The 10,147-nt window shown below is 52.5% G+C and overlaps 1 protein-coding gene across 3 annotated transcripts in view; it reads right to left on the reverse strand.

Moving 5' to 3' along the window:
- Positions 1–10,147, reverse strand: part of rhbdl3 (rhomboid, veinlet-like 3 (Drosophila)) — a 50,279-nt gene that overhangs the window by 22,458 nt on the left and 17,674 nt on the right. The window contains exon 1 of one of the 3 annotated variants that reach the window (XM_035407182.1): positions 262–406. The exons of the other annotated variants lie outside the window; for them this stretch is intronic. Within the exon in view, the coding sequence (XP_035263073.1) occupies positions 262–324 (63 nt within the window). The 5' untranslated portion in view covers positions 325–406. Of the gene's footprint in view, positions 1–261; positions 407–10,147 lie in introns of those variants that run through there. 3 annotated transcript variants of the gene reach the window in all.

A 10,147-nucleotide genomic window follows, 5' to 3' on the forward strand; every position in this document is an offset into this window, starting at 1 on the left:
AACAAACGAGACACCTTACTCTACCTGCCACTCTCAAACGAGAAACATGGCACATTTCACAGCTTCGCTGTTACTGAAACTAATTTATTACCAGGAATTTTTATTTTAAGGAAAAATCCTGCATCAAATCCAGACCTGAGTGCGGACAGACACGCTCCTCAAAGTTGAGGGATTCCCCACCGCTGTGTAGCAGCGGGCAGTAATCGACACGGGACGCGCCCGTCACACGGGACGCGCCCGTCACACGCGGACCTCACTGACCTTCTCCCGCAGCACCTCGGCCAGTTTCCGACGCCCGTGCTTCCCGTCCCCGCAGGTCTTCATGGCGAACGAGCAGCCGAGCCGACTGCACCCGCGACTTTCCCCTACCGTCACTGTCAGTCACAGAGCGTGAAGCGGTCTGTCTGAAATGGGGATTTACTCCACCCCCCCCCAACCCCCCCAACCCCCCCAACCCCCCCCCCCCAGGACTTATTTACAGTCCAATACAAAATTCCACAGCCCCCTCCCCCCGCCCTCCTGCCCTGACTCCACCCAGAACCCTGTGGCCTAAATCCGGCACCCCCATTCCCCACCCCCCCACCCCCCGCCAGTCACACACACATACCAGTTTACATACTCCAATGAACATTTTACATTTTTCAGGCAAAAAAAAACAGGTAGCGAGAAGAACCCCTGAACAAGGCACCGCTAAGAGAGATTTCACGTAAGGCTTCCCCAAATCCCCCCCCCCCCCCCCCAATTACTCACCATTTCCTTCAGTACCCTCCGCAAAACACACACACAAGGAGGCATACCTCAAGACATGCACCCACCCACCCACACACACGTACACACCACACAAACCCATCAATCCGCACACTATTCTTACGTAAAAGTACCAAAGAACCGGGGAAGGACTATTAACCAGGAAAAAATGTATTCTAAATAATACCTACAGACTCATTTGCAGGACAATAATATGGCGTAAATTGTATAAAATGGAGAACTGGCATTCAGATTCTTCCCTTCCGATAACACAGGCGAGCCACAGTACGTGGAGCCACATTTGGCCGCACAAAGTGGAGGAAACCCAAAGAGCACGCACGGGTCTCCGTGTCTCAGGGACGCGTTTCCCACACAGACTAATCCTGCCATAATGGTATGCTAAAAATGCTCTTTCGTTACTGGTCTCGTCTGATGAGCCCCGGGATTCTGAATCAGGAAGAGGGCCCACAACAAGCTGAACAACACAATGGGTTCTGGGCCTCATTTGCATAATGATGAATATTAATGAGCTTTGGCCAGCCACGTGGGGCTGTTTCCTTCCACAGTTTAACAGCACCAACTGTTAGAGAGTTAGGCACCGCCTGTTTAAATACACACAGGAAAAAGAATAAAATTTATTTTTAAAAAACAACCAAGAGGAGATAAGTACTGAAAAACGTGCCATTAGAAAGCTGAATGTCCTCATACAATGAACAGGGAGACTGTTTATCCAGTGCCAGCAGCATTTGCTATGACACAAATCTCATTTTGACCCAAAAACACAGTTTCAAGATTGTTCACAGAGGATTACCTAGATGGAGGAATCTCTCAGCGTAGCCACCAAAACACACTCCACTGCTGCCTTTGACACGTGGTATAGAGTGATTCTTATCCAACCAGCTAGTTGGGACAGCTTGTTAAAGGCCATTAGAGTAATTCAGATAGATGTTTGGCAATCAGATCCCCTGAATAGGACGTGAGGAGAACCCTCTATGGCCCCCCCATAGAGTAAATACTATTCTTGCTTTTCCTGGACTGGTTGTGACCTCTGACATCAGGCTAATAGGGGTCACGGTCTATCCTTGACACTAAATTCATTAGGCACTCTACGGAAGAGCAACTTCACCTGAAAGGCTGAAACTACCCCCAAGAAACCTCCGATTACCAGCCTGGGAGATTCAGAGTGACAGCTCACTTCATTGTGTGGTTTCATGTCCTCAGAGCAAACTTCCTGTTTTCCCTATTGGACCTTTGATGGAGAAGTGACAGTGTTAAATAAACCACGCACCCACGCAGCCATGGCTACGGCTAACACATTCTCGTCGAAGATAACTCACAAAGCCGGTTACAAACCACAGCAGCACTGCTTATTCAAGAACAACAAATCAAACCCAAAGTGTAAGCGCTCAGTCCTCAAAGTCTGTTATTTTCTTTAGTATTGCAGACGAACTTGCAGAACACCTCCTGACTGAAGATGCGAGGAGTTGGTTTTGCCAGCAGGACCTGTAGGTGGTATTTGGATGGTATAGAGTATGACCTCAGGGGGCAGAGGTGTAAATAACAGAAGCTCCATGGCTGCAATGAAGCTCAATGGTCATCTCAAAGCCCTGGTGAAGATCCCTGTCGAACAGCCTTTGTACCCATTTATAATGGTACATACTGATATGGAAAAATGACGTTAGTGGGGGGGGGGGGGGGGGTTAGCTAACAGCTATTTCTGTGTGAGTCACAGGGAAATGGGGTCCCTCATTTCACTTGTCTCCATCAATAACACACCCCACAACATACACGCGTGAGCGCACACACACACACACACACACACACACATGCGTGCACGCACACACACACACACACATATGCATGCACACGCACACCACCCATACGCGCACACACACACACACACACATGCGGGCACACGCACACACATGCACATGCACACGCACACACACACATATGCGCATGCACACACACACACACACCCCTCCCCACTACCCAACACAACATGCTTGATTAAAGCAGGCAGGATCTTAATGAAAGCCCCCACCCTGGCCCCCCCTCTGCCTGTGTCCATCCCCCGTTCCCCCATCACACAGGGGGGGGAATAGTGCTTTGATCAGCATGCTGACAGGGAGAAGGTCTAATCAACAGCAAGTGTGAGTACCCTCCATTTTGTTTTTTTTTTACTGACGCCCATCCCATCTGCTGATTCCTGAGTACGTCCCAAATGACAGACAGGTCATAAAGGGAGCCACCACGTTATACAGGTCTCCAAAATGATGCACACAGAAGCCCCCTCACAATCCCACACACACACACACACACACCTTCGGTCAAAATCCCACACAAAATCCAGTACACAATTCCACACACAGTCCCCAACACAATCAATACACAATCCACAGAGCCCCACACATAAACCATTGCACATCCTCACAAAATCAGCCCAACACATTCGAAAGGAGCAGAACTCCTATTTCTTCGACAGAACAGCATAGAGTGTTTTCCTGTCAATCGCACTGCCAGCACAAGAAGGAGAAACATCAAAGACATCAACAGTTTTCTTTTAGCACTGATTTTTCAAAAGCGTCGCTCATTACTAGCCACAGAACACATGAACCAAAGGCAACTACAAAATATTGGTTTTGATGGGTTTTTCTTTAAATATTAATGGTTTATTAACCTCCTTTTGTTTGACTGGATGCCCCTCGTTAGTTACATGAAAGAAAAACCATTATGGTCTGTCCCGAGGGGCAGTGGCTGTGAAGACACACCAACAGGGCCGCAGCTGTGGAACACCGCAACGCGTCACACTGAACAAACAGCCACAACACGCGGTGCGGTGCGGTCCACAGCACAGGGCACACGCACAGGAGCACAGGCCATCTCTCTGCACAGATATATGGCAGCACAGGCACACGCACAGGAGCGCAGGCCATCTCTCTGCACAGATATATGGCAGCACAGGCACGCGCACAGAAACGCAGGCCAGCTCTCTGAACAGATATATGGCAGCACAGGCACACGCACAGAAACACAGGCCATCTCTCTGAACAGATATATGGCAGCACAGGCACACACACAGAAACACACGCCATCTCTCTGCACAGATATATGGCAGCACAGGCACACACACAGGAGCACACGCCGTCTCTCTGCACAGATAAATGGCAGCACAGGGACACACAGGGGCACACAGACACACGCCATCTCTCTGCACATATATATGGCAGCACATACACCGCTCCTTCATTACTGAATGGACTTGCCGCTGGCTGCGTGATTAATGAAGCGCTGGTGAGAGGTGGGCAGAGGAAACGGGGCTGATGGGGGCCGATGTCTGGCAGCCCCCCCCCCCCCCCCCCCCCCCCCACCCCCGGTACACAGCCGCCATTGTCCATTAAGACAGCCGGGGCTCCCCGGACGGGGACCCAATTAGCGTCTCTAATTAAAAAGCCACTGCGCGGCAAAGCTTCACTTCCCTCCGCTAATTACCGCGAGGAGAGAGAGAGAGGGAGGGAGGGAGGGAGGGAGGGAGGGAGGGAGGGAGAGAGAGAGAGAGAGAGAGAGAGAGAGAGAGAGAGAGAGAGAGAGAGAGAGAGAGAGAGAGAGAGAGAGAGAGAGAGAGAGAGAGAGGAGAGAGAGAGAGAGAGAGAGAGAGAGAGAGAGAGAGAGAGAGAGAGAGAGAGAGAGAGAGAGAGAGAGAGAGAGAGAGAGAGGAGGAGGACGCTGCTGCCAGCCTGGGGGTTTCGCTGCTACTCTGCCAAAAGAACGCACGGGGGCTGTGGGGGTCGGCTACTCAAAATGGTCTGCAAATGCGCATGCCTCGTTCCAAAACGATTCGCACCCAAGAGCAGGAATATCACCAAAAACCATAACAACATTAACCTTTTCAAATGCATCAGGCTTTTATCGTCACACAGAGGTGTGTTACTCCGCTCAGCTTCACCATCCTGCAATAAGCAGGCCGTAAAGACGATAGGTGACAGAACGGTGAGTCAGTGTCCCCATCCCCCTGGCTGAGAGGGCTATAATACAAACAGGGGGGGGGAGGGGGGGGGGTGTTCATTCAACACCTAAAGCCAAATCTAACAGGCTAAAGCAGGATATACAGTGACAGGGTATTAATGGGGTTCTTCTATTCGTGCACACAACACAGCTCAACCCCTGCGGAATTTGTTATACGTGCATTCCGTGGGCTGGTGAGGTAGAAGAGAGGGGGTGGGGCAGGAAGTGGAGTGCTGCAGGGAGGGGGGTCTACAGCATTCCGGACAGGTGACAACTTCCTCTCCGCAGCTGGAGGGTGCGTAGGCATCCAACCAGATGCTCCACCTGCCACTCCGCCACCCACCCACACCCCCCTGTACAGCACCCCACCCCACATACACACACCAAATATATCCCAGTACAGTACCCCACCCAACAGACACACACCAAATATATCCCAGGACAGTACCCCACCCCACATACACACACCAAATATATCCCAGTACAGTACCCCACCCCACATACACACACCAAATATATCCCAGTACAGTACCCCACCCCACATACACACACCAAATATATCCCAGTACAGTACCCCACCCCACACACACACACCAAATATATCCCAGTACAGTACCCCACCCCACACACACACACACCAAATATATCCCAGGACAGTACCCCACCCCACACACACACACTGCATACATCTCCCTCCTGGCCCCAGACAGACTGTGATTGCAGACCAGGGGGGAGGGTTAAGTGTGAATACAGTTCAGCGTGGTTATCTTTTCCACCTATTTCTCAGTGAAAATTGTGGGTGGAAAATAGTCATGGCGCTGCTTCTGCCCCTGGAGGCCCCTGGACCCGCTAGTGCCCGGGAAAGCTTTCGCTGTTAAACCCCCTTAGCTCAACCCCCGCCCCAACTGGGCCCACACAGTACCCCACATACACACACCGAATATAACCCCCCCCACTCCTCACAGGGCGCCCCCCCACACCTATCGCCCCGCGTGTGTTTAATCTCTCTTATCGGGGTTGGGTACGTCCCATACCACGGCCACGCAAAACCCGGCCTCGCCACACGGATCCTTGTCCAATGAAAACCCGCGATCGCAGGCCTGCTGACACGCTCGGGGACACGCCTGACGAGTTTATTAGGCCTGTTCAGCGGGCGTGAGACAGAGGCACGCTTGTTTTTTTTGGGGGGGGGGGGGGGGCGGGGGTGGCAGTGGCTGCAGCTGGTGAGCGCTGCTGACACCCCCCCACACACGGGACAATGACCGCACAGGCCCCGCAGAGAGCCCCGTCGCCGACGCACCAACAAAGCCTTCCAGTACGGCGGGCCGGACCCACGGGTCCTCAAACGCACAACGCGACGCCATTCAGCAGGACCCCGGCTGTAATTTCACGCTCTTAATGCAGCAAGTATTTTCATTATGAACTCGTATCATCAGCGGGGGTTATTCAGTGGACCACAATGCGTAGAGCCTTTCACTCTGACAGCACCATTCAGACCGGGAGATGGAAATGAACCGTTAACAAGGCAGATTTTCTGCAGCTCCCGTTAACATCGCAACGCTGAATATTCAAAGGACAGTAAAAAGCCAAGTTCTTCTGGAAGCCCATAACAACAGGCTAAAGACCTTGGACTCTACAGCAGCATGTGTGTGTGCCTGTTGTTTGTTGTGTACTTGAGAAGAGAAGTACAGCCACCAGACAAAACAATTACTTGAGCTGCACTACAGAAAATTAAACAAACAACTTTGGTTGTAATGGCATACAGCATTGAAGATTAATTGATTGACTGATATTTGTGCTTTTTTTTAGTTGTACTTTTGCTGTTGTGTCTGACAGGGGCACAGGGTTCAAAATCCTTGACCTTGACCCAGAACCCCTCACTCAGACGCCAGCGAGCCTACTGATTGGATGAGACTGAAACAACGGAGGGTAACGTATAGAGAATCCTTCCCCAAGCACCTTTGCTATGAAAGGGGGAGTGGGGGGTGGGGGGTGAACCCCCCCCCCCAGAGAGCCTGAATCAGGGGCCACCCCAGACTCAGAGAACAGAGCCCGGCTCGGTGGTCCTGTCAGGCACACAAACACGCGCTCCGGCCGGCCTCCCCCTGCTGCTGAGGAGGAGAGGCGCGCAGATCCAGAACTTTCCCAGCCTGCCTCTCTCAATAGACGCTGTGCTGCGGGACGGGGGATGGGGTGGGGTGGGGTGGGGTGGGGTGCGCATGGAGAGAAAGGCTTGTTGGAAAACACAGAGCCATGCCCGACCCCCATCCCACACCCCCCTCCCCACGTCATCACCCCACACTCACACACAGAACACATTGTGCAGCTGAGCCCTGTGTGTGCTGGATGCTCTCTGTCTCCTCGCCCTCAGAGAGAGAGAGAGAGAGAGAGAGAGAGAGAGAGAGAGAGAGAGAGAGAGTGGGATGCTGGCAGAGATGTTGTTCCTGTGAAGAGATGGCCGGGCCCTTTGGCCATACCAGTCAGTGTGCTCACTGAGAGCCGGGGTATGGCCGGCTCCAAACACCCCCACAGCTATCGCTCCCCCCCCCCCCCACGCTCACTCAGAGCAGGGGGTACGACCAGCTCCAAACACCCCCACAACCATCACTCCCCCCCCCGCCCCCCCCCCCCCCACGCTCACTCAGAGCAAGGGCACGACCAGCTCCAAACACCCCCACAGCTATCACTGCCCCCCCCCCACGCTCACTCAGAGCAGGGGGTACGACCAGCTCCAAACACCCCCAGAGCTATCACTCCCGCCCCCCCCCCACCCACAAGGTCACTCAGAGCAGGGGCACGACCAGCTACAACCCCCCCCCCCCACCCCACACTGCACTTTATGAGGCTCGCCTGATGAGGCCGCCATGATGTGCAAACGGTCGAAAAACCTCAACGATGCGGGGCGCCCATTTCCTTCCCTGTCCCATTCTCCAGACAGAGCATATCTACGGTTTACAGGCCGTCTCCCTGACTGGGGTATTCACCAGAGGAGCTCTGAGCATCAATCGCGCCTAACGCGGCAAATCAAATGTTATCCCCGGCATCCATCGAGAACATATCAGCCAAGGAACTTTTCAAACGATGATCCCTAGTTTTATTCCATACATATACATGTATCCACATAAACAATGTACTCATTATTACAACAAAGCAGGAGAAAATTATGTATGCTGGTATTTGCCGTTTCGCAGATACTTGGCCGTCAACGACAGCAGCGGGAAACAGAGCGTTCGCCTCGGAGGAGGCTATGGTAATGCACGATCAAAAATACAACACAGCAGACAGCTGCAAGGGGACGGTCTTTTGCGAGCGAAACATAAGGAAAATAAACGGCCAGGCTGTTTTCGCTCAGCTGCTCAGCTCAAAAGCTAAGCCGGCTATACCGGTAGCCTCTGAATCGTGTGAAATCACTGCCATAGACACAGCTAGCCGAAAACTTGAGCATTGCGTGTTATAACTATAACAACCAGCTTCGAGCGTCAGACGCAATAATGCTAAAGGACAGCTACTCTTTGTTGAAAAAAATCCATTGAGCGACTTGAATATCTGCCCCCGAGCGTTTCTGGGACTGCACAGAACGATTCCAAAATCACACGGGACGGTCATAGCGGGACACGCAGTCGCACCCCATCCCGTGAAGGCCGGCCACCGCAGAATTCTCGTTCCCCGAAAAAAAAAAACAAGAAATTCCAGTCTCCGTTCAGATTCCATTCGCAGCGGGTCTGCCCCCCCCCCCCCCACACCCCCGAGGGACCCCAGGGAACGATCCATTCATTAATTCCAGGGGGCCGGCTCCGCCCGCGTCCGCCTCGAACCCCGCGTTGGCGTCTGCCGGGGAGATTAAACACCGATTGCCAGATTCATTCAGCCCCCCCCAGCGAGGACGAGGTGTGGGGGTGGAGGAGGAGCAGGAGGAGCAGGAGGAGGAGGAGTAGGAGGAGGGCTTATGATCTTCGGGCATTAAATTGCAGAGAATCATCTTTCCCGCCACAGCCACTCAAAGGTCGCCGTCTGGCCTAGACGGAGCGTGTTTGCCATGCATCTCACACCGTAGGCCGCTAGCAGAGGCACCACAATAACGACCAGCGGCTTAGCTGGGCCCTTATGGGCCCTACCGTCACGCGAGACTGCCAACGTATACCCCGCCCGCTGGAAAAACAAACGCTTAAAAAGGGTGCCAAGGTTCGTTCTCCGAAACATCCACCAAACACTAATCCTTCAACACACAGGATTATGCAGATCTTGGAATTAACTGAGAACACTTGCCGCTGAGTCCATTCGGGTTTGCGAAAATTAACCCGTAGGGGAAAGTGCTGTGTGAGATACACCAGTCGCTAAAAACAAGCTAACTTGCTCTCGGGTGGATATCTCACAGATGCTCGGTACCCTGTGTGCCGACCAAGCACGCTCCCCGGGTTTATGCTGTCACAGGACGAACCGGAGCTGCCTTTTAAATTCTGCTCACAGCTTGTCTGGGAACACTGCAGAGGGGAACGCTGCTTCCAGCAGTACCTGCAGAGGTGAGAGAGGCACACTAAAAATAGACAGGGTGATAAATGACGGAGCATTTCCATCCACATAACAGGATAACACATTACCCTCGGGCTGCGTTCGGCAGAAAGATCCCGCGCGCACACACACACACACACACACGCACACACACACGCGCGTGCGTTCTCACAGAACACGAGACGCGTCATTACAGTCTCATCTTTTCACATCATTTTTTAACACCGACTGATTCATGGGGGTGTGTCCAGCTGGAGATACTTAAGATAAGACACCCATTAAAACCCACTGCAGGCAATTTTGAGGATTCATACATTTTCTGAAGTCTACCATGAAATAACACGACGACGCGGCCATATTTCCTTTCACTTTTTCAGTACTAAGATGCTTTTGAAGGACAGGAGAATAGCCACAGCTTTATGCGCTACTGGGAGCGTGTAATGGGGCAGCACACTCAGGCTTTATGGAAACTAAACTTGCTGAGTGACCTCTTTATCCTTATTATGATAACATTCTAGCCCTGGATACAATGCCCCTTCAGCTGGAACCAGAAACATTACCCTGCTGTCAATCATCCGACCACCACATCCACTGACATCCCTGTTAAAGACACATTTTTCTCCCAGGATATTCCTGTTTGTTCACTACAAATAATTTTAAATATTTACCTGCAGTGCATTTCTTTTAAATTTCACCCAAAGCACAAAGTACCCCCCCCCCCCACACACACACACACACACACACACACTGCAGCCGATCTGAGCTTCTGACCGCCGCTCCAGGATCGCTCATCCCCGTGATGAGGAACGACCTCGCGTCACTTCACACAGATCGTTACGCGCTGCGTGCGCTCGGCCCGCTTTCCTCTCCCCGCCCCGGGGGGGGG

The sequence above is a fragment of the Anguilla anguilla genome, chromosome 2, assembly GCF_013347855.1.
Source record: "Anguilla anguilla isolate fAngAng1 chromosome 2, fAngAng1.pri, whole genome shotgun sequence".
Classification (NCBI taxonomy): Eukaryota; Metazoa; Chordata; class Actinopteri; order Anguilliformes; family Anguillidae; genus Anguilla; species Anguilla anguilla.